This window comes from Erythrolamprus reginae, chromosome 11 (genome assembly GCF_031021105.1).
Source record: "Erythrolamprus reginae isolate rEryReg1 chromosome 11, rEryReg1.hap1, whole genome shotgun sequence".
NCBI classification, from domain to species: domain Eukaryota; kingdom Metazoa; phylum Chordata; class Lepidosauria; order Squamata; family Dipsadidae; genus Erythrolamprus; species Erythrolamprus reginae.
The window spans coordinates 15,156,152-15,181,525 of NC_091960.1; the positions used below are offsets into that span (position 1 = coordinate 15,156,152).

Sequence of the window (25,374 nt, forward strand, 5' to 3'; positions counted from 1 at the left end):
ACAGGATAAACGCAGGGTCGAGCGAGAAGTCTCGACCATTCGGCATTCTCCGTGTTCAGCGTGGCGACGTCAACCTTCTACGTCTCTGTCCTCCCGCCCCTTCGCCAGCCTCTTGAGCCAACCGGCGTCGGGAAGGGCCGCGTAAAAGGGCCAATGAGGAGAAGTGGACGTGACCTTTCACCTGTTGGACCCGAGCGGCGGCGTTGAGGGCCAAGACGATGATCGACCCGCAAAAACGGAAGGCTCCCGGGCCCGATATGGCTTTGGTGGCGGCAGCGGCGACTGCTAAGAAACCCCGCCATGAGCTCATCGTGGGGCCTGGTCCCGGAGCTGGGCAACCGCCTCCGGGCGCCTTGTTGCAGGCGGTGAGTTTCTCCCCGCGCGGAAGGCGGCTGAGTTTTTCCTTGAAAACTACCTCCCCCTGCCCAGAATCGCTTAATTCAACGTCATTTCCTAATTCTATTTTTTTGCTAAGCCGAATTTTAGAATTTTATTTTGCATTAGAATAGAATAGAATTCTTTTTAAAAATATTTTTATTTGGAATTTTCAAAAGTTTTACATACATAGAAACAAAAAACAATCCGATAAACGCATAAAGCAAAAGAGAAAATAATAAATAAGGAGAATAGGGGGGGAAACCCTAAACAAACAAACAAAAAAAAAAGAATTCTTTATTGGTCAAGTGTGATTGGACACACAAGGAATTTGTCTTTGGTGCCTTCCATCCTTCCGAGGTGGGTAAAATGAGGACCCGGATTGTGGGGGCAATATGCTGGTTATTGCTAACATGTTGTAAGCCGCCCTGAGTCTAAGGAGAAGGGCAGCATAAAAAAATGAATGAATAAATAAATATGCTCCCAGTGTAGATAAAAGAAAAAGATACATTTGTCAAGAATCATGAGGTACAACACTTAATGGTTGTCATAGGTGTCAAATAAGCAATCGGGAAACAATATTAATAAAAATAATAAAAATCTTAAGGGTACAAGCAACATGTCATACAGTCATAAGTGGGAGGAAATGGGTGATAGGGATGATGTTAAAAAGCTAGTAGTAATAGTAGTGCAGACTTAGTAAATAGGTTGACAGCGTTGAGAGAATTATTTGTTTAGCAGAGTGATGGCGTTGTCAAGAATCATGAGTTACAACGCTTAATGATTGTTATAGGGGTCAAATAAGCAATCGGGAAACAGTCAATATTAATAAAAATTAAGGATACAAGCAACAAGTTACAGTCATATAGTCATAAGTGGGAGGAGATGAGTGATAGGAAGGATGAGAAAAAATTAGTAGTAATAGTAGTGTGGTCTTAGTAAATAGTTTGACAATGTTGAGGGAATTATTTGTTTTAGCAGAGTGATGGCTTTTGGGGGGGAAACTTTTTGCATCTAGTTGTCTTGGGGTGCAGTGCTCTGTAGCGACGTTTTGAGGGTAGGAGTTGAAATAGTTTATGTCCAGGATGCGAGGGGTCAGTAAATATTTTCACAGTCCATTAGATTACCCACTTGCTATGATTTTGGGTAGAAGAAGATGGTGATGATAATGCTAATAAATAATAATAACTTGTTTGATACCTAGGATGCTGGCAGCAACCAGTATAAACCATTAGCGTCAGTCAGTGGCATTTGTGATACATTTTTAAATGTTCAGTTGACTGAACTTCAAGTTTAATTAATAAAAGTATAATAATAATAACAACAGCACCAAACATCCAGATTTGCCTATCCCAGGTCCTTGATAAGAACTTGATAGATAGATAAAAATGCCAAACTCAGTCTGAACATCAGCCCACTGTGTGATGATCAACAATAATAATAATACCACCTCCCAGCAACTGATTAGAGCCCACAGGGTTGATCTTCTCATGGTCACATTGGCTAGATAGTGTTAGTTGGCGGGGTCACATGGGAGGACCTGTCTGGGGACTCAGGGCAGCTCATCATAATAACCATTAAATTTGCATGCTGCCTGACTCTGAAAATGATTATCCTCTCTTTGTCTATTAAATTATTAAACTTTCTATTAAGTGTGTTGATTGGTTTACACATGTATTTGCTTCATTTTCCCAAATGTCGCTTAGTGAATGTGATAAGTGTTTGTTCTATTTATTAGGATGTTAATGCCCACATTAAAAGCACTATGGATAATATAAGCAAACATATAAAAATACAAAACAAATAGTAACAAAAAACTTATTGATCTCTTTTTGTGTGAATGTTGGTATTAATAGAATAAATGTTTATAGATTTTTAATGCAATCTTTCCTAATTCATTGCCTGCAGTTGGACCTACAGTTTCTGCTGCTTTAGCCATAGCTACATGTTTGCATTTTCCACTGATTACAATATTTATCCTGTTTTCTTAGCATTAAGATGTATCTCTGGGACTGTCTTCTGCCGCATGAATCCCAGCGGCCGATAAGATCCCACAGAGTTGGCCTTCTCTGTGGCGGCCCCAGCCCTCTGGAATCAACTTCCCCCAGAGATTAGAACTGCCCCCACCCTCCTTGTCTTTCGTAAATTGCTTAAGACCCACCTATATCGCCAGGCATGGGGGAATTGAGACATCTCCCCCAGGTTTATATAGTTTTATGTATGGTATACGTGTGTTGCATGGTTTTTAAATATTGGGTTTTTAATGTGTTTTCTTTTAAACATTAGATTTGTCACATTGTACATTGTTTTATTATTGTTGTGAGCCGCCCCGAGTCTGCAGAGAGGGGCGGCATACAAATCTAATTTTTATTATTATTATTATTATTATTATTATTATTATTATTATTATTATTATTATTAGAGCCTTTTCAGAATATGTAGATCAATTTTCTGTCTGACTTCTTTTTTTTCTTATCAAATGTTTGTGCTTACTTATATCTTCTTGAATATATTGCTTTCTATTTTAGGGCCCCCCGAGATGTTCCTCGTTGCAAGCACCCATAATGTTACTTTCTGGTCATGAAGGAGAGGTTTATTGTTGCAAGTTTCATCCTAATGGAGCCACCTTAGCCTCAGCAGGATTTGACCGGTTGATACGTAAGTCAGTTCTGTGATCTTTCTTTGAGCATGATAGGCTTGTTAGATTAGGTATCCTCAGAAGAGCCATACTTCTAATGCAAGGGTCCAGAATCCTAGGTTATGGTTGTGGACTGGCACCAGGCCAAGGCCATGGCATGCCAAAAACTGGGCCACACAAATAAGCAAAGCCGGATGTAGGCAACACACAAAACATCCTCTACCCTGGTTCTCTCCGTAGAATAGTCCCTGGTGCCCAAAAGATTGGGGGGCGGGGGGCACTGCTTTAATGATGTGTACTGTTTAATAGTTTTTAGCAGAACTTTATTTTCATTTACAAAACAATGCATTATCCTTTTCATCCTTTATATTAAGCAGAATTTTACTTTCTGCTTCAGTCTGTTGGTAAATATGTCAATTATATGTCAAATATTAATAGCACATTACTTGCAATCTTATATGCAATAACACCTGCCTGATGGTAGACTATGTGCATTTAGACACCATTGATTTGAACTGGTGGTTTGATATTAACAAAATATGATCATAGCAGTGTGAAGCAGCTGCAAAAAAGGCAAACACAATCCTGGGATGCATCAAGAGGAGCATAGAATCTTGCACGTGTGAAGTAATTATTCCTCTCTACAGTACTTTGGTACGACCACACTTGAAAAACTGTGTTCTGTTCTGGGGGCCCCAATTTAAAAAGGACTTTGATAAACTAGAGCAAGTTCAGAGAAGAGTTACAAGGATGGTAAGTGGTCTGGAAACCATGTCCTATGAGGAATGGTTAAAGGATCTAGGGATGCTCAGTCTGCAAAGGAGAAGACTGAGAGGACATTTGATAACTGTCTACAAATATCTGAAGGGTTGTCACAAAGCAGAGGGATCAGCATTGTTCCCATTAGAACATGGAAGGACTAGAAACAATGGAATGAAACTGCAAGAGAGTAGATTTAGATTAGATATCAGAAAAAACTTTCTAACAGTAAGGGTGATAAACCAGTGGAACAGTTTGCCACAGGAGGTGGTGTGCTCGCCTTCACTGGAGGTCTTCAAACAGAGACTGGACAGTCATCTTTCTGGGATGATTTAATGAATCCTGCATTGAAAAGGGGGTTGGACCCGATGACCCTGGAGGTCCCTTCCAACTCTTTGCTTCTATGATTTTATGATATATTCCAGTTTTCAGGGAAAACACTATATACTTAGACTTGATCTTCCCTCTCATTTCAGTCCTATGGAATGTGTACGGTGACTGTGATAATTATGCCACTTTGAAGGGACACAGCGGCGCAGTTATGGAATTACATTACAACACTGATGGCAGGTTGGTGTTTGTTATTTTTACATTTTGTAGAATATGCCAAAGTATTTCTCAGCTTTTGAAAATAAGTAGTGATCTGTGACCAAAACAAAACTTCAATAGGAATGCAAAAAACTAGCTTCATATCATATTGATATGTTGTGTTTTATTGTTTCTATGGTTTGCTGTTGCTTTTCCTGTTTTCTTTGAAAAGGACGCTTGAATGATTTTTTAAAATAATATGTTACTACAATCCTCAAATGGTTAAAAAACTGTGTCTCTCTGTGTGTGTGTGTGTATGGTAAAGGTTTCCCTGTCCAGTTGGGTCCGACTCTAGAACACGGTGCTCATCTCTTGTTTCTTGGCTGAGGAAGCCAGCATTGTCCAAAGTCAATTTCTGTGATCATGTAGCCAGCATAACTATATGCCAAAGACACACAGAATGCTTATCTTCCCACCAAAATGGTGTTTATCTGGTTGCATTTGCATGCTTTTGAACTGCTAGGTGGGCAGGTGTGTGTATATGTGTATATATGTAACTAAAAAAGAACACGTTCAGTGATACCTTGTCTTACAAACTTAATTGGTTCCAGGACAGGTTCTTAAGGTGAAAAGTTTGCAAGACAAAACAATGTTTCCCATAGGAATCAATGGAAAAGTGATTAATGCGTGCAAGTCCAAAATTCACCCCTTTTGCCAGCCAAAGTGCCCATTTTTGCACTGCTGAGATTTCTCTGAGGCTCCCCTCCATGGGAAACCTCACCTCTGGACTTCTGTCTTTTTGCGATGCTGCAGGGGAATCCCAGCAGGATAATCCCAGCATTGCAAAAACAAGCGCTTCGCTGGCAACGGAAGTCCGGAGGTGGGGTTTCCCAGAGAAGGGAGCATCAGTGAAATCGCAGCATCGCAAACACACCAAAGTCCTCGAAACCCCACCTCCAGACCTCTGTGTTTTTGCTGTGCTGCGATTTCACTGAGGCTCCCCTCGCTGTAAACCCCACCTCCAGACTTCCGTTGCCAGCAAAGTGCCTGTTTTTGCGCTGCTGGGATTCCCGTGCAGCATCACAAAAACACAAAAAAGTCTGGAGGTGGGGTTTTCCATGGAGGGGAGCCTCAGGGGAATCCCAGCAGCGCAAAAACGGGCGCTTCGCTGGCAACGGAAGTCCGGAGGCGGGGCATCCCGCCGGCGCCGGCGGGTTTGTAAGGTGAAAATAGTTTGTAAGAAGAGGCAAAAAAATCTTAAACCCCGGGTTTGTATCTCGAAAAGTTTGTATGATGAGGCGTTTGTACATCACAAATATTTTTTGAAATAAGTGACTCAATTTTAAAACAAGAAATAAACCATCCTCATAGCAAATCCGATTCTTCATTGTTTTCATTGGATTAATAAACTGCCATTTCAAAGGCTGGGAAGGGTGTACATATTTTTTCAATACAGGATTTATTCTAGACTAACTCCAGATTCAGAGTTGCTTATAGAGCCATAAATGTCAAGTTTTAATCCAAAATCTTTAAATCTTATTTCTGCTCTCAAGACTATATTAATGCTTTAAATATCAACTTAACACACCAGCCAGTTAAAAGTATATGAGGCAAAATTTCCTCAAAGATACTGCATCTTTAGCCTGAACAACTCGAAATGCACTCTTTTAGAAACTCCTATAGTAAAAGAGTGCTGCCTAATATATTCCCAAAGTTTTCAGTTGCTAGGCTTTGTTCCTACCCATCATCTATTGTTTGTTGCATCGTTGTATAAAATTTTAATTGTAGCAAAACAAACATGATTGCCTTTTCCTTTAATGCTACAGGCAACATTAAGGTGAGCCCCACCCCCTGCCCCCAATTTTCGAATTCCTGTCTAGTATCTAATGGACCATTTTTAATGTGATAAATGACTTTGAAATATTGAGAAGTAGCCGCTTTATGAGATTCATAGCCATTGTCTTGTTTTTCAGCATGCTGTTCTCGGCCTCCACGGATAAAACAGTAGCAGTATGGGATAGTGAGACAGGAGAGAGAGTGAAAAGGCTTAAAGGGCACACTTCATTTGTCAACTCCTGCTATCCAGCCAGACGTGGACCTCAGTTGGTTTGCACAGGCAGTGATGATGGGACAGTGAAGGTCAGAATTTGTTCTATACTCTTGCAGAATAACCATGACGGGTGGTTTTAATTATAGAGCAAGAAACCTGGAGACTGAGTTCTAGTCCTGCCTTAGGCTTAAAAGCCAACAGGATCATTTTAGGCTAGTCTTTCTAATTGCCAGTCTTTCTGGTTGTCCGTCAAATGTCAATAACTTTCAGCCTCTTTCAAATAGGCAGTGCCATTTTGTTTTCTCCTTTTTTTAATACTTGGTATTGTGATGCTGCTTATATATAACCTTGTCAAAGCACTAAATGAATGTTTAAAGGTTTTGGGCCTCCTGAGGAGGATATTTGCTATCTTCCCCCCACTTCCCCAATAGATGCACACATAAATTGGTTGCCTATAGCAAGAGAGAGGGGGAAGGGAGAGATATATACTGTATTTTGGAGTATAAGACGCACCTTTTTCCTTCCTAAAAGAGGCTGAAAATTTGGGTGTGTCTTATACTCTGAATGTAGCTTTTTTTAAAAGCTTTCCCCCCCAGTCCTAATTAGATGCTTACAATCTTCCCAGCTCTTACTTTGCAGAGTCTTTCATTGTTTGTTTATTTATTTATTTATTTATTATTTAGATTTGTATGCCGCCCCTCTCTGCAGACTCGGGGCGGCTCACAGCAAAATACAACAAATCATGACAAATCCAAATAAATTTAAAATATTTAAAAAGATTTTAAAAGAACCCCATTTACTAACACACACACACACACACACACACAAACATACCATGCATAAATTAGACATGCCCAGGGGAGGTGTTTCAGTTCCCCCATGCCTGACGACAAAGGTGGGTTTTAAGGAGTTTATGGAAGGCGTTACTCTCTGCAAAGAATATTTTCCAAGCCCTAAATCTTTGCAGGGTTTTTTAAATTCCTCCAACTTGCTCCAAATGTTTCTTTCCAGCCTTAACCAGGTGCTAACAATGTCCCATGCTCTTATCGGCTTGCGAGCTCTTTCATTGTTACTCTCTGCGAAGAATGTTTTCCAGGCCTGGTCTTTGCAGGTTTTTTATTCATTGCTCTATTTGCTTTGGAACATTTCATTCTAGCCCTAACCAGGAGTTAACGATATTCCCTACTCTTACCGGCTTGTAAGCTCTTCCATTCTTGCTCTCTCCGAATAAGGTTTTTTTAAAGCACTAATCAGGAGATAAAATAATGTGCTGAAGCTAACTAGACTAAGGACGCTAGCCAGATGACTATCTGGTAAGCAGATTCTTTCCCCTTATTTTTCTCCCCCAAAATTAAGGTGTGTCTTATATTCCAATGCGTGTTATACTCCGAAAAATACGGTAGATATATATACAGTATATAAAATAAAACCCTATTTTTTTCTTCTCAGCTCTGGGACATCCGGAAGAAAGCAGCTGTTCAGACCTTTCAGAATACCTATCAAGTATTAGCTGTGACCTTCAATGATACCAGTGATCAGATAATATCTGGCGGTATTGACAATGATATCAAGGTCAGTTGACTTGGTCGAGGAAGTCAGGCGTCATATTTATTTTAAAACTGATTTGTGTTTCCTCTTTCATTTAGCGCTGTAAAATAAAACGGGCAGCTCCTGATAAAATAGGCTAAAAGCATAGATGGCATGGAGGTTTTCTCATTTCCTCTGGCATTTAAAATGTAAATTCTTTTGTGAGGGTGAGTAGGCAGTGCACTCTGATATTTCAGGTTTTTCTAAGAACAGGAATAGAAAATGGGTTTGGTTAGATGCCCCACATGTAGGCCATTAATAATGTGGGGCTGTGAGTTCGGGGGGAGGCATGTCTTTCCACACCTCTCAAACTGTTCTGGATTTCATCCCTAAAACGTCATTGTTTTTAATGCAGGTGGTCCTTAGCTTACGACCATAATTGTCCCAATCACTGCAGTTGTTCAGTTAGTAACAAAGTTGTTTAGTGAATCTAGCTTCCTCATTGACTTTGCTTGTCAGAAGCTGATCATGCGACCCTGGAACACTGCAGCCGTCATATATAGGAAACAGTTGCCAAGCCCCTGTATTTTAATCCCATGACCACGCGGGTGCTGCAACATTCATAAGTCGCTTTTTTCAGTGTCATCATAACTTTGAACGATCACTAAATAAATGGTCCAGGATTACCTGTAGAATCAGTTGCTGGAAAGAAATCCCTGTGTCTGGAACACTGGCATAGGTTAGAAGTCTTTTCTACTAGAATTTAAGTGTGACACTTTTTAGGGCCCCATTTTATTTATGGCAATTACTTCTTAGGTTCTAGTGGAGTGTTGCGGTGGCCTAGAGGTGGAGCTCTAGCCTTACAATCAAGAGGCTGTGAGTTCGATCCTTGGTAGAGGCAGATATTTCTCTCTCTGGGCACACTGAGAATATATGTGCTGAATCAAATTCTGCATTGGTGACAGAAAGGGCATCTGGCCATTAAAATACTCTGCTAGCTCCCTTCATTTGCCCAGACGCCACCCCACAAGGGATTATGGGGCCATTAAAAGAAGATTTTGATGACTTCTTAGGTTATAGTACGTCTTACAAGTGTAAAATGCCAGGCCTACGTTAAATCTGTAACTGACTATGTATGTATGTGGGTTTGATTGGATAGTTCATTAGGATTTATTATGGTTTTGTTTGTTTGTTTGTTTGTTTGTTTATTAGAGTTGAAAGGGACCTTGCAGGTCATCAAGTCCAAACCCCTGCTTAAGCAGGAAATCCTACAGCACCCCAGCCAAATGACAGTCCAATCTCCTCTTGAAAATGTCCAGAGTTGGGGAGTTCACAACCTCTGCTGACAGGCCATTCCACTGGTTGATCACTCCGACCATCAGGAAGTTCTTCCTTATTTCTAGGTTGAATTTCTCCTTGGTCAGTTTCCAACCGTTGTTCCTTGTCTGGCCATCTGGTGCCCCTAGAAAACAGCGTGACCCCCTCCTCTCTGTGGCAACCCCTCAAGTACCTGTAGACTGCTATCATGTCCCCCCTGCCCCTTCTTTTCTCTAGGCTATCCATGTCCAGTTCCAGCAATCTCTCTTCATAAGTCTTGGTTTCTAATCATTGGTCCCCTAATCATTTTGGTTGCTCTTTTCTGCACCTTCTATGTCTCTTTTGAAGTGTGGTGACCAGAACTGAATGCAGTACTCCAGATGTGGTCTGGCCAGGGCGTTATAGAGTGGTATTAATATCTTTCTGGTCTTGGAGTGTATCCCCCTGTTGATACAGTTTAGGATTATGTTGGCCTTTTTAGCCGCTGCTGCACATTGCTGGCTCATATTTAGTTGATTATCCACCAAGACTCCGAGATTCCTTTCACAGCCACTACTGCTAAGTTGGTTCCTCCCAGACTGTATGCGTATCTAGGGTTTTTTTTTTACCTAGGTGAAGGACTTTACTCTTCTTGATGTTGAACATCATTTTGTTAGTTTGGGCCCACAACGTTAATCTATCTGTAGGTCTTTCTGTATCCTCTAGGGTGTTGGCTATCCCCACCAGCTTGGTGTCATCTGCAAATTTGATTAACTCCCCCTCTATTCCCTCATCTAGGGCATTGATGAAAATGTTGAAGAGCACAGGGCCCAGGACAGAACCCTGTGGTATCCCACTGCCTACCTTCTTCCGTGTGGATTTGGAGCCGTTGAGGACAACTCGTTGGGTGCGGTTGGTCAGCCAACTGTTTATCCATCTGCATGTGTTGAAGTCTACCACATTTCTTTTCTAATTTGTGGATTAGGAGATTGTGATCTACTTTATCAAAAGTTTTGCTGAAGTCCAAGTATATGAGGTCAACTACGTTGCATTGGTCCACTGATTTGGTTATGGTGTTGAAAAATGATATGAGATTGGTTTGGCATGATTTGTTTCTGACAAACCCATTTTGGCCGTTGGATATAATCTTGTTTGTTTCTAGGTAGTGGCAAAGTTGTTTTTTGATTATTTTCTCCAGTATTTTTCCAGGTATAGAAGTCAGACTGATTGGTCTGTAGTTACCTGGGTCAGTCTTTTTACCTTTTTTGTGGATGGGAACTACATCAGCTTGTTTCCGGTCTTCCGGTAGATCTCCTGTGGTCCAGGATTTTTGGTAGATGAAAAGAAGTGCTTCCACGATGGTGTCTGCCAGTTCTTTTAGGACTATGGGGTGTAGTCCATCTGCTCCTGGCGATTTGTACTTGTTGAGCTCCCACAAGTGGTCCCTTATTGTGTTTTTATTTATGTTGAGTTCAGTTCCGGGGCTGTTTATTGCAATTGAGTTGCAGGTTGGTTGGTTGGTGGTTCCATTTTGTGTGAAGACTGATCCAAAATAGGCATTGAGCAGCTGTGCTTTGTCTCTGTTGTCTGTGATTTCTTTACCGTCTTCATTTTTTAGTGTAGTGACTCTTTCCTTGATTTTCTAATTGTTGTTTATGTTCGTTTACTATTATTTGACTTTGTTTATTGTATGTACTATTTACTATTTTAAGCCGCCCTGAGTCCTATTGGGATTGGGCGGCACAGAAATCAAATTAATTAAATTAAATTAAATCTCTTAAAGGTATGGGACCTTCGTCAGAACAAGCTAACTTACACAATGAGAGGACATGCGGATTCTGTAACCGGTCTCAGCCTAAGTGCAGAAGGCTCTTACTTGCTTTCCAATGCAATGGACAACGCAGGTAATCACTCTTTTTATTCTCTTTTCATACCTCCAGGTATGGTATCCTCATCAGTTGCTTATTAGCGATAAGCACTTAGACTTAGCACTTAGACATATACCCCTTCATAGTGCTTTTACAGCCCTCTCTAAGCAGTCTATCAGCATATTGCCCCCAACAATCTGGGTCCTCATTTGACCTCAGAAGGATGGAAGGCTGAGTCAACCTTCAGCTGGTCAGAATCGAGCTCCTGGAGTGAGCTTGCAGTACTGCTTTCTAATCACTCTGCCACTTCGGCTCTTGTTGCACATCCATTTATTTAAAAGATTTATAAGTCTGCTTGTAAAACACAGCCGCGGGCAGCTCACAACAATATAATAAAATTGTAAACAGTGATAACAAGAAAAAACGGGGCCCGATCTATCATTTGCATCCATTCAACAACTCAATTCCTGGGAGTGAACCTTCTTGTCCCAGTGCCTGGGAGGAAAGACAGCTGTTAGGAATAAATTGCCAGGCTTAGAGTTGCAAAGTGCAAGAGTGAAGGAGAATGTTTCATTCATATATAACCAGAAGCTCTGCATCTTTATACCTAAGTGTATTCAAATGAGAGAGAGAGTTGAATGACAACTTTCTGGTTGAATCCAAGGCGTGAAACAAAAAGATAAAGATCAATTAAAAGAGAGAATCCTACAATGGGGGTTATGTCACTTCCTCGTTCAAAGGGAGAAGTAATTTTAAATTATCCTCTTTTGATTTGAACAATAATGGGTGAAATTCAGCAGTAGTGTTGGGATTATTTGGCTTTTAAACTGTCCTCCCAAGGCTCTTTAATCTTGGCTGTCAGGGAGAACTGAGATGATAATCACTCTACATGTTGCAGCTTTATTTGATGTTATTGTTGTTATTATTGCATTAAAATTACATTTTAGCAGCTGGCTGGCAATTAAACCTGCATTATGAGCCAATATCGAAATAATTAGCTCTGGATGCTACATGCTGGTTTTGAATTTGTTCTAGTTCGCATCTGGGATGTTCGGCCCTTTGCTCCCAAAGAAAGATGTGTGAAGATACTCCAAGGGAACGTGCACAATTTTGAGAAGGTAAGTGAAGTGGTTGGCTGAAACATTGCTTGTTTATGGCTGGTCGTTGAAAGTTGTTAATTGATGAATAAATGGCTTTTAAAATTCGGAATTGCTGCAAACCCTTTAACAAGGCCTATGTTCCAATTAGAGCTGCTGCAAAAGAGCTCCCTTTCTCCCCAATGCAGTTGTCGTTGTCAATAAATTAACCATCTTGACATTCACAAGCTATTTCATACTAAGAAAACAAGATGCTTATAGTTCTGGCAATAAAATATGGTATAGACCTGCAGACTAAGGTTTCAGAGGAAAACCATTCCTGAAATATTGTTAATATTGCAAGCCCTGGTAAGATTTCATTGCAGATAAAAATAAAGAACGTGAAATATGCCTGGAATTGGACCGTGTTTTCTTGCTTGTTAGAACCTTTTGCGATGTTCCTGGTCCGCAGATGGAAGTAAAATAGCTGCTGGGTCTGCAGACAGGTAAAAACTTGCTGGTTCAACTTTTCTAACATTTAAAAGCCCCCCACCCCCACCCTTTTATTTTAGCATTAACCCTGGTATTCTCCTTGGGTCTAAAAGGACCCGGAATGAAATTTGAGACCCTGCAAAAAAAATTCCCTGCATATCTTAAACTTGAAATTCCATGACTTTTTCCTCATTTGAGGGGTTCTTTCTAAGGGTGATGGGTTTTTTGGGTGGGGTGGGGTGTAGATTTTGGTGGGCAAAAAAAGTTACCAATGTTAAGCTCCTTTTAGACCCGGAGTATAAAAGGGTTGGTTCTAGCTACTGGAATGGTCTTTTTGAATACTTTTTTCACTAGTATACTAATTTGAACATTTCTGAAAAAAGTATTCAAAAAGACCATTCCAGTAGCTAGAACCAACCCTTTTATACTCCGGGTCTAAAAGGACGCGGAGGGTAACAAGTGTATAGTAAATGCGAGGAGAGTACCGGGGTTAAATAAATAAATACGTAGGTACTTACGTACGTAAAAGTAAAGGTTTTCCCGTACATACGTGCTAGTCATTTCTGATTCTAGGGGGCGGTGTTCATCTCTGTTTCAAAGCTAAAGAGCCAGCACTGTCTGAAGACATCCCCATGGTCATCTGGTCAGCATGACTAAATGTCGAAGGTGCACAGAACACTGTTACCTTCCCACCAAAGGTGGTCCCTATTTGTCTATTTGCATTTTTACATACTGTCAAACTGGGAAGCTGGGACAAGTAGTGGGAGCTCACTCTATTATGCAGTGCTAGGGATTCGAACCGCTGAACTGCTGACTTTCTGATCGACAAGCTCAGCATCTTAGCCACTGATCCACCATGTCCCATATACATACATACATACATACATACATACATACATACATACATACATACATACATACATACATTTAAAATCAAGCTGATGCATAAGAGTGTCTTGGTTAGTCTCAGTTGCAGTGGTCACCTTTATTTATTTATTTTTTACTGAATTTTATTTAGTCATTTTGTCTTGTATGCTGGGAGTGGTGTGGTGGCCTAGAGGTGGAACTCTCACCTCACAATCAGGAGGCTGTGAGTTCGATCCTAGGTAGAGGCAGATATTTCTCTCCCTGGGCACAATGAGAATATATCTGCTGATTGGCGACAGGAAGGGCATCCAGCCATTAAAACACTCTGCTAGCTTCATTCAGTTGCCCAGACTCCACCCCACAAGGGATTATTGGGTCGTTCAAAGAGGATGATGATTTGTCTTGTATGTTCCTTTTGATTATAATTCAAGGAATTGTGTTTTGATCTGCAGGGTCTAAAATGCATAACAAACTATATACCTGCCACAGTTTTGCCTCAGGACATTCAGATTCATTGATTCTAACTCCGATCATACAGGGTTGCATTAAGTACCTGAGATTTACTGGTCTGAAGCTGGCTTCTGAGGTTGGCAGATTACAACCATCTGGAAACTGTTTAAGTTTCTACTAACACGACAAATTAATGCTAAAATGCAAATGTAAACACTTTTTTAAAATAAAAAATTCTCTTGTTGTATTTAATGTGGATAAAGCAACATTAGTTCAACAGTCTCTGCTTTATATATTGTTTGAGAGTCCGTTAGAAGGAAACTGGTCTCTTATGTGCATGGAGGCCTTTATGTGTGTTTGTCATCGTACACAGGTTTGTTTATGTGTGGGATACAACCTCTAGAAGAATCCTCTACAAACTTCCAGGCCATGCGGGTTCAATAAATGAAGTGGCATTTCATCCAGAAGAACCAATAGGTAAATCCTTCTATGCACAGCCAGCAACCTTGAATATATGTGCCAGTTTGTGAAATTATCCTTTTTAATAATCTGTTAACATACTTTAAAGGAGTCTTTCTTCCTTACTGGTTCATTGTTTTGCTAGCTGTGTCTTGATGCTTAGGTTATAGATATTTAAAGAAATGCCTTAAAACACAGAAATTTAAGCTGGTAAAATAAAATGAGCCCCCAGAATTATTTAAATGGGAGCTTTCACTTTCCTTTTAACTAATTCTGCACTCCTTTCCATCAGTACTTTCTGCGTCTAGCGACAAAAGACTGTATATGGGAGAGATCCAGTGAGGAGGAGCAGAAATGGATTAATACAGAAGATTTGCTGAACTTGATTGCTTCTTTTCTTCTTGAAAAGAAGAAGGAAGAGGAAGATGGTCCATGAAGAGACTGCAGCTGTCATGTTTCCTGGGCAGCGTTAAATCATCTTCTAGAACCTAAAAGATCTCTTCTTGAATTCTTTAACCATATTTACAGAAGTCTAAAACACACGGCAGTCCAGCTCCATAATTTTGTTGGTTTTACAAATGTTTTATTTTAGTTTTAAAATGTGCTCTTTTTAAAAAAAAATGTTTTCACCATGGTAAAGTGGGGAAGATTCGTATGTCATTTTTATATTAAAAATTGAAATGCCTTGTAAAAATTGCAGGTGGAATTTATTGACATGTACGTCTTTTGCCGATATATGACAGTCCAGGGGCAGAAGTCTCGGCTAGATACGGAAGTTTTACCGCATTAAATAATCCTTATAGTGGGTAGCAGCCTGCTAGTGTAATATTTCATACTGATCTAATTAAGATTGTTTTTATTGTATTTTGTATCTCAAAAGGGTAGCTTAACTTGCATTGCAGAATCATTTGTCTGCTCATCAGTGAGCATCACCCAAAATAACCCATTTAGAAAATGATTAATTGATAACAATGATATACTGTATGAGATTGGGGATATCTTCATTCACTTAAGTGATCCGGGTCTTTCTCAGTAAATTGCACCTGTTCTTTCCATTACACTACTGAACTGTAAGTGTAGGAAATTTGTTTGAGAACATTGAAATATTATTTTAGAAAAGAAAATGCTTGAGAGAACACACAAAACGTGTGTGGGTGTATGTACTCTCAATACACCAACTTTGGAAGTTATGCTACTGTTGAGACCGTAAAGATTCATCTGTCTGTTTTCTGCATAGCAAATAACTGATTAACGTCCTATTAACGCATGGGCAGGAATTTGCAAATGGAGCTGTATGTGTGTGTGTGTGGTTGCCCACCTTTCCTGCTGAACCATTCCCCTCTTCCCACTGTTGTTTGGGGAACTCTGCCCTAAGTGTACCAAGAGTCCTCTGTACTTTTATAACACTCATTTTCCTGGAGGCCTCGTTGCCTTTTTCTAAACCTGTCTAAATCTGTGTGAAACCTCTTATCCTGAATGAGACACAGCATTGAAAATGAGATTTGATCAATGAAGGTTATAGAACGGAATTATTGTCTAAGTATGAAAGCTATTAAAGGCTGGATAAATGGATGATGATGATAATTGCTGTTTGTATTGATTGTTGAAGAGCAAGAGCAGGTCTCCCGGGGTTGTTGACGAGAGCAGAAGTGGGTTTGTGGGTTCTTAAATTATGGATAACCCTTTTTGGAATCCAGTATAGGCTTCAACTCCCACCGGCAACGCTCCTTGCAAAGAACAGATGTTAGTTTCTTAAGGAAGAATTGCATCACATCCTTTCAATTACATGGCACCCACTGAAGTTTGCCTTACCTTTTTCTCGCTCAGGAAGCGTCCCAAGGGACGTAGGAAAGGTAGCGAAGGAGCCTCTTTGTGAATCATTCGGTAGCAGTTGGTGGGGAAGGAATGTCCTTTGCCGCTCCAGACAAATGAGTGAAAAAGACAGGGGATTTGCTTTGACAGTGATCAGAAATGACAGTGCCACCTAGACAGGCTAAAGTATTGCAGCTTCCTGGAAGCTTTTTCATGTAAGCAATGAAGTTCCGAATTAGCCCAGGAAACATAATCGGTTTTGGAGCGTTCTTGCGTGGAGAAGAACCACCGCTGCGTAATTCTATTGGGAGCAGTAAAAGCGCATCTCTTCAGGCCGCTGATGGCTTTGGGAAAGCCAGAGATTTGATTATTTAAAGGAAGCCTTCCAGACATTCGTTCAAAGTCTGTGCCTGCAACAAAACCCTACACCCCCGAATGGTTCAACTCAAAATTTCCATCCATCCAATCTACTAACTATACTTTTTCCCCAACCACACACACATTCAAATTGCCATCCGCAACACACAGTTTTCCAAGGCTTTAAATATTCTAATGTTGGACTGATCACTTCCTCTTTTCTTTTTTTCCTTACAGGGTTATTTTCTCTCTCTTTTTTGGCATTTTGCGTATCTCAAGATTCCCCAAGTTTTCTTTTGGGGATGGATGATGCTCTCCCGAGTCTAAAAGGAACAATGCTCAGAAAACAAGTATCATTAATAGCTCAGGATTTCATCCATAATCCAAGTCGTAATAAGACTGCTAGCCACCCTGAGTCTTTCGGGATTGGGCGGCATAGAAGCCGAATAAATAATATCAAATGAATGCAGTGAACAACACATGGAGTTCAACTGCAAAAGCCCAAAGGATTTGCATTGGCATACCCAAAGTGTTGGAAATGTTATTTTAAAGAGTATGGTACCATATTTAATTATGATTGCGTTAATATCCAACTTTTATTTTGTAGAACACACACTCAACCCCCCAGGACTGGCCAAAATTACCCCTACTGCTTTCCTGCCTAAGGAAGAACTAGAACTCATGATCTGATAGTTCAGTGTCTTACCCATATTAGCTGCGTTGTTTTAGTATTTTCTCCCTTAAAAAGGAGAGAAAACCAAGCCTCTAGGATTGTTGGGGGTTTTTTTTGCAACTGAGCAGATGTAGCTCTTAGAAGTTAAAAAATCCTGATAATATAGTAAAATGATAATAATGCTTCAATTTTGTCCCAGGGAACAGCCTTCTCTGTGGTGGCCCCGACTCTGGAACCAACTCCCCCCAGATATCAGAGTTGCCCCCACCCTCCTTGCCTTTCGCAAGCTCCTTAAAACCCACCTCTATCGTCAGGCATGGGGGAATTGAAATTTTCCCTTCCCTCGTAGGCTTATATAATTTATACATGGTATGCTTGTATGTATGATTAGTTCTTTAAATTGGGGTATGTTAGATTATTTTTAGTATTAAATTTGTTTACATTGTCTTTTTTATTGTTGTTAGCCGCCCCGAGTCTTCGGAGAGGGGCGGCATACAAATCTAATCTAATAAAATCATTCACAACATTTCCCTCTGTCGGTTACAAAAAGCCACCTTGGATCCACATATATGCTATGCTGATCAGTTACGGCATCCTAGATTCCCAGTTCTTGGGAAGAAGAATGAAGGTCAATAAGGCAGCTGTGATTTTGTGTGTTTTTTCCCCTAAATCAGTGATGGCGAACATATGGCACAGGTGCCACAGTTGGCACTTGATGTCATATCTGCCGGCACGTGAGCCATTGTCCCAGCTCAGCTCCAACGTGCATGTGGTGTGCTGGCCAGCTGATTTTTGGCTTGCACAGAGCTTCTGGGAGGGCGTTTTTGGCTTCCAGAGAGCCTCCAGGGGGGTGGGGGAGGATGTCTTCACCCTCCCCAGGCATTGAATTATGGGTGTGGGCACTCACACATGCTCAATAGTATGTACACACGCTCTTTCGGCACCCAAGGAAAAAAAGGTTCACCATCACTGCCCTAGATATTTAAGTTTATAATCTTTGATCAAAGAATACCTTCTATCTAGACCTATGGAGGGTGCCTTCTCTGCATCAGCACCTGCCCTCTGGAATGAGGTTCCTCCACCCAACAGATCCAAAAGGTCCCCAAGGTGGTTTTTTAAGAGACAACTGGACTTTCTGGTCCTTTGAAGACTTTTCGCTTCCCATCCAAGAAACTGAGAATCTACATAGATGCCCTACATATGTTTCAAAAAGCCCTGAAGATGTGGCTCTTTGCCCAGCCCTTTGGATGTGGATGATTGACACCCCTTTTCATCTCTTTGTTCCCATCTGGTTTTTTTTTAACTCTGCCATCTTTGTTCTTTTAGAGATTGTTTTCTTGCCTTAAAAAAATATAGTTTGCTCCCGTTGTTAAGATGACATAAATTTGCTAAATAAATAAGCCAGGGGTGAAATTCAATTTTTTTCCTTTCTGTGTATGTGGCTTGGTAGGCGTGGCAGGGGAAGGATACTGCAAAATCTGCATTAGTTTCCGGACACAATTCAAAGTGTTGGTAATGATCTGTAAAGTCCTACATGACATTGGGCCAGATTACTTGCAGGACCGCCTTCTGACGTATGAATCTCAGTGACCAGTTAGGTCCTGTCAACCACAGAGTCAGCCTTCTCCAGGTCCTGTCAATCACACAATGTCGCTTGGCGGGACCAAGGGGAAGAGCCTTTTCGGGGGGGGGGGGGCTGCCCTCTGGAATCAGCTCCCTCCAGAGATTCGCACTGCCCCAACCCTCCTAGCTTTTTGCAAGAATCTTAATGCTGGCTGGGGAATTCTGGGAGTTGAAGTCCAGATACCTTCAAATGGCCAAGGTTGGGAAACACTGCTCTAAACTACTAAAGGTTTCCACTAAACCTGCTGGATTTCACCTCTGAAATAAGCCCCCAAAAGCCACAAATTTCCTGTCCTGGGATGAGCCAGATTAAATGGGATCTGCAATGGAATAGAAAGAATAGAATAGAATTCTTTATTGGCCAAGTGTGATTGGACACACAAGGAATTTGTCTTTAGTGCATATGCTCTCAGTATACATAAAAGAAAAGATATGTTTGCCAAGAATCATGAGGGACAACACTTAATGATTGTCTTAGGGGTCAAATCAGGAAACAATATTAATAAAAATCTTAAGGATACAAAACAAGTTACAGTCATACAGTCATCAGTGGGAGGAAACGTCCTCCAATCTTTGTTTACAAGGAAGAGGTTGCTTGCTAACTCACTCTTTCTTATCCTGGGGAAAATGATTCGGACGGTGCCTCCTTGCTAGTCCCTTTAATCCACTCCAAAACTGGAGCCTGATCAGCTCCGAAAGACCAACTCCGCCTGCAGCTTTCTTCAGTTTCATTAGCCTTGCTGCCCGAGCGAAACCCTGGAGGCCAGCTCCTCCTTTTGCTAGGGCGCCCTGGCAAGGTAGCTGCCTTTCCACGTAATTAACCAATATAAAAACATAACAGCCAAACAATAAAATGCAGGCAGTGTGCATCTTATTAATTAAATCACCCAGACAGGGACTGCTGGAGTAATTAACTGCTAAACAGCAGAAGGAGCTTCTGCTTAAGCAATTTGCATTTTATCAGGAGAGATGGTGGATGCTCAGCGTGGTCCAGCCCCGAGGCAAGATAATGCCGGCCCTTGCCAAGCCTGCGCTGGGCCACAGTGGTCACGCAGGGTGGGGAGGATGGGAATTGTAATCCAACGCAATGTGGATGTGACAGATAGCTGTATTTTAAAGTAGAAAATGTCCTTTGAGTGAGAACTAATTTTGCTCCTGCTGTTGGTGTAATCAGATAATGCTATATTGCACCGAGTTGCCCTTCTTATGAAGGAGATGAATATTGTATAAAAGTGACCTGCAATCAAATGTACAACACACAGTAACTCAACCTTGTTTCTCAACCTTGGTAACTTGCTGGCTGGGGAATTTTGGGAGTTTTAGTCCACTCTTCTAAAAGTTGTCAAGCTTAAGAAATACTGCAGGAACTGGTTAATAAGAGCCTAGCAATTTCCCCCAAGTGACTCCAACCCCATATCCCATACATAGCAGATGCATTCAGGATTTAATTTTTTTAAAGAAACTAGGAACAAGAAAATGCCAATCTTGCAAATAAGCAAAGTAATTGGGACTACAAAACATAAATAATAATCCTGCTATTTGTTTTCAAACCACAGCCATAAATCTTGTATTTTGAATATTATTTTGAATATGATTATCGTATTAGTTCCATGTTGTAGTACTACAGGATTTAAAGTCCCTTTGTAATGTATATGTCATATAACAAGGAAGGAAGGAAGGAATGGAAGGAAGGAAGGAAGGAAGGAAGGAAGGAAGGGTCAGACAAGACTGAGGATTTTGTCATCCAAATAGGGAGCAAAGTTTAATACTGTTGTGAAAAAAGAAAAGGTTTTGCCTCTAAGGTTAAACTAAAAACATACAAATACATTAGGGATTCCTTTTAGATCAGTGGTTCTCAACCTGGGTGTTAAGACCTCTTTGGGGGTTGAACGACAATTTCACAGGGGTCACCTAAGATCTTTCCCATGGTTTTAGGAACTAAAGCTTCTATTCTGGTGCCTTGGAAAATATGCCCAGGTTACACCAACACTCCGCAGTCTGCATTGATTGCCGATCAATTTCTGGTCACAATTCAAAGTGTTGGTTATGACCTATAAAGCCCTTCATGGCACCGAAACAGATTATCTCAGGGACCGCCTTCTGCTGCACGAATCCCAACGACCAGTTAGGTCCCACAGAGTGGGTCTTCTCTGGGTCCCGTCAACTAAACAATGCCGCTTGGCGGGACCCAGGGGAAGAGCCTTCTCTGAGGTGGCCCCGGCCCTCTGGAACCAACTCCTCCCGGAGATTAGAATTGCCCCCACCCTCCTTGCCTTTCGTAAGCTTCTTAAAACCCACCTCTGCTGCCAGGCATGGGGGAACTGAGATACTCTTTCCCCCTAGGCCTTTACAATTTTATGCATGGTATGTCTGTATTATGTTTGGTTTTATAATAAGGTTTTTTAACTGTTTTAATATTGGATTGTTATATGCTGTTTTTATTACTGTTGTTAGCCGCCCTGAGTCTACGGAGAGGGGCGGCATACAAATCCAATAAATAAAATATTTTTACAATCCGACCAATCAGGCATTTACAGTGGAGGTGTCCCTTTGACTTTCCTGCCAATCAGCTTAAAGCTCTGTTGGGAGAATTGGCAGTAGACTTATGGTTGGGGGTCACCATAATATGAGGAACTGTATTAAGGGGTTGCGGCATTAGAAAGGTTGAGAACCACTTCTTTAGATGCTAAAACATTTTTGTGTCAACGAAGCACTCATGGACTTGAATGTCTGCTTCCACTATCCGCTATTGATGGAACAAAAGATGTTTAGAAGTGCAATGCTCTATTTCAGTTTCCAAGGTGAGGTACAGTTTTCACAAGACCTCCATGAACCTGTGTGCTTGTCATAAACGAGTCAAGTCTGGGCAATTGTAGGGACCAGAATGAGGCCTGGACCTTTTTGCTGATCATTGCAATTTTGGTTGGATTTCTTAGCTACTGTCTATGTCTTTTATCAAGCCCTCCGGGGACCTCAAGTTCCCTGGAAGATGGAGTAACCTCTCCCTTCTTTTCAGTGCTATTTTTTCCCCTATTTCTCTTATTCTCCTATTCAAACTTAGGCACGAGAAACAATATAAGCAGCCCGAGAGTAGAGAAACTATCTTGGTTGTCATCTTGGAAAAAAATAAAAACAGCCCAGGAAATCTCCAAGGATTTACATCAACATGCAATTCTGGCACAGAGAAAATTATTTTCTTAAACAGCTGCGTGGTTTGGAAGGAATAATTTGCTTAAAGACATGCTCAGCTCTAAATTAAGTCTACCTAGGGATCTGCCTAAAGCTCCTCCATATTATGTTGAGAATATGTGTGTGTGTGTGTGTGAAATGGTAGCTTCAGAAGGAACCTTCAAGTATGAATAAAAAAGTAAAAATGGTAGTTGTGATTGTGCCATCAGTGTGCCATTTGTTTTGTATGTGTGTGTTGCTCTGTGATGGCATCATGATGGCCACTATCTTGGGGTTTTTTTAACCTTAATCTGCAGACACACTTGTTGTTGCCTTGCCACTTTAGAAAGGAGAAGACCTGGACCATCTTTATTGATTTATTATAGAATTCTTTATTGGCCAAGTGTGGTTGGACGCACAAGGAATTTGCCTTGGTGCATATGCTCTCAGTGTACATAAAAAGACAAGACACACTCATCAAGAATCATAAGCTTAATGATACAACACTTAATGATAGTCATAGGGTAGAAATAAACAATCAAATCATACTAGGAAACAATATATATTGTAAGGATACAAGGAACAAGTTGCAGTCATAAGCGGGAAGAGATGGGTGATAGGAACAATAAGATGATTAATAGTAATAGTAATGCAGACTTAGTGCATAATTTGACAGTGTTGAGGGAACTATTTGTTTAGCAGAGCGATGGCGTTCCAGGAAAAACTATTATTGGGCCTTAGTTGTCTTGGTGTGCAGTGCTCTACAGCAGTGATTTTCAACCTTTTTTGAGCTGCGGCACATTTTTTACATTTACAAAACCATGGGGCACATTGAGGGGGGAGCGCCTAAAAAAAGTTTGGACAAAAAAATTTTCTTCCTCCCTTTTGCTCTATTTCTCCCTCCCTCTTTCCCTTCCTTTTTTTCTATCTCTCCATCCCTCTTTCTTCCTTCTTTCCTATTTTTTGCTCTTTCTTTCTCCCTCCCTCCCTCCCTCTATGTCTTTCTCTCTCCCACCTTCCCTCCCTCTCTTTCTCTCTCTTTCTTTCTTGTTCTCTTTCTCTCTCTCTCTTGTTTTCTTTCTCTCTTGCTTGCTTTCTCTCTCTTGCTCTTTCTTTCTTTCTTTCTCTCTCGTTTTCTTTCTCTCTCTGAGCTTCGCGGCACACCTGACCATGTCTCACGGCACACTAGTGTGCCACGGCACACTGGTTGAAAAACACTGCTCTACAGTGTCATTTTGAGGGTGGGTGTTGAAACAGTTTGTGTCCAGGATGTGAGGGGTCAGTAAATATTTCCCCCACCGTCCTCTTTTTGATTTGTACAGTATACAGGTTGGGAGTAATAGTTTTTTTCCTGCAGTTCTAATTATGCTCTGAAGCAGGAGTGGGTTCCAACCTATTTCGCTGCCGGTTCGCTTTTTCCCACACCGAAAAAAATCCAGGAGGGGAAAAAACCAAAGCCAAAAAAAAAAGAGATGGTGACCATATGCACAGTGCCAGAACTCTGCTTTTGCGCATGCTCAAAAGGAAAATAAAAATCTTTCAAAAAAAATAATTTTAAAAAATGTAAAAATTCAACTTTTTTTTAAAAAAAGATGGCAGCGGCCACAGACCGGCAACAAAACCGGTTGGTGATGTCATCGTGTCATCACCAGTGGGTCGCTACTGGTTTGGGCAAACCACTCTTAACTGGGAGGAACCCACCCCTGGCTCTGAGGTCTTATCCCATCATTATTATTTTCACAAATAACTCAAGTTGGTGAGTATATCCAATACACTTTCCTCCTCTTATTTTCCCCACAACAACTCTGTGAAGTGGGTTGGGTAAGACACAAAGACTGGTCCAAAATCACTGAGATGGTTTTTGTGGCTAAAGTGGTACTTGAGCTCATGGTCTTTAGCTTTCTACTTTGGTGCTTTAACAATGGACCAAGCTGACACTTTCAATCGGCGACCATCTCTGATGTACCTCTATGGAGGTAAGATTTTTTCAAATTGATCTCTTGTCAATGGTTATCACCCTCATTTTATGGTAGTGAATTCTCACCGCTTACGTGGTGATGGGTTTTCCCTGCTGGTCTGGCATCTTAGATACACCCATGAGCCGGGGTGGCGCAGCAGGTAGAGTGCTGTACTGTAGGCCACTGAAGCTGACTGTAGATCTGTAGGTCAGCAGTTCAAATCTCATCACCGTCTCAAAGCTGACTCAGCCTTCCATCTGTCTGAGGTGGGTAAAATGAGGACCCAGAGTGTGGGGGCAATATGCTGGCTCTGTTAAAAAGTGCTATTGCTAACATGTTGTAAGCCACCCTGAGTCTAAGGAGAAGGATGGCATAAAAATGGAATGAATGAATGAATGAATGAATGAATGAATGAATGAATGAATAAAAACACCAACGCTCCATACGTTGTACTGGCTGCCAATTGGTCTCCAGTCACAATTCAAGGTGTTGGTTATTACCTATAAAGTCCCGCATGGCTTAGGACCAGTGATGGGCTACCAAAAATTTTAATACCACACTGTGGGCGTGGCTTATGCATTTTGTTTCAACATCTTTCAGTGCAAATTGGGTGTTCTGGGGTGGAGCTCCATTTTTGCTACCCTACTGTGTGTCCCCCGCCCCGTCCGGGCAGTAGCCCACCCCTGCTTAGGATCCATCTATTTACGAGACTGTTTCCTGCCATATACCTCCCAGAGACCAATTAGATCACAAGGAATTGGCCTTCTACAGGTCCCGTTGACTAGACAATACAGGTTGATGGGCCCACGGGGGAGGGCCTGCTGTGTGGCTGCCCCGATCTTATGGAAACAGCTGCCCCCGATGTCCATACTGCTCCACCCTACCGTCCTTCTGAAAGGCTGTGAAGGCCTAGCTTTGGCAGCAGGCCTGGGGGCCGTGAATGTAACATCTTATCAGGGCCGAATTGTAACTAATTCTGTATGCATGTTTGTTTGATTGGATAGTTCATTGGGTGGCAGGCCAAAGTGTCTGAATCCACACGATGGCTTCAGCCTGACAGGGTTTATTACTGTTCTTTATTAACTAATATTTGACTTTTGTTATGTTCTATGTATTATTTACTGTTGTAAGCCGCCCTGAATCCCTTTGGGATTGGCAATAATAATAATAATAATAATAATAATAATAATAATAATAACAACAACAACAACAACAACAACAACTATTATTATTATTATTATTATTATTGTTATTATTATTATTATTATTATTATTATTATTATTTATTAGATTTGTATGCCGCCCCTTTCAGAGGACTCAGTTAAGTTAAGTTAAGTTAAGTTACATTACCGGTAAATTAAATTAAAATACATTAAATTAAATCTTTTGCTCTTTAAC

General features: G+C 41.0%; 1 protein-coding gene across 1 annotated transcript; it reads left to right on the plus strand.

Annotated features, from left to right (window-relative positions):
- Positions 1–114: 114 nt before the first annotated feature.
- SNRNP40 (small nuclear ribonucleoprotein U5 subunit 40) lies at positions 115–15,079 on the plus strand. Its single transcript, XM_070764215.1, has 10 exons — positions 115–365; positions 2,904–3,033; positions 4,249–4,342; positions 6,274–6,439; positions 7,800–7,922; positions 10,957–11,077; positions 12,077–12,159; positions 12,562–12,623; positions 14,300–14,403; positions 14,678–15,079. Exons 1-10 carry the CDS (start codon positions 219–221, stop codon positions 14,725–14,727), a joined length of 1,080 nt encoding a protein of 359 aa, XP_070620316.1. The 5' UTR covers positions 115–218; the 3' UTR covers positions 14,728–15,079.
- Positions 15,080–25,374: the final 10,295 nt, after the last annotated feature.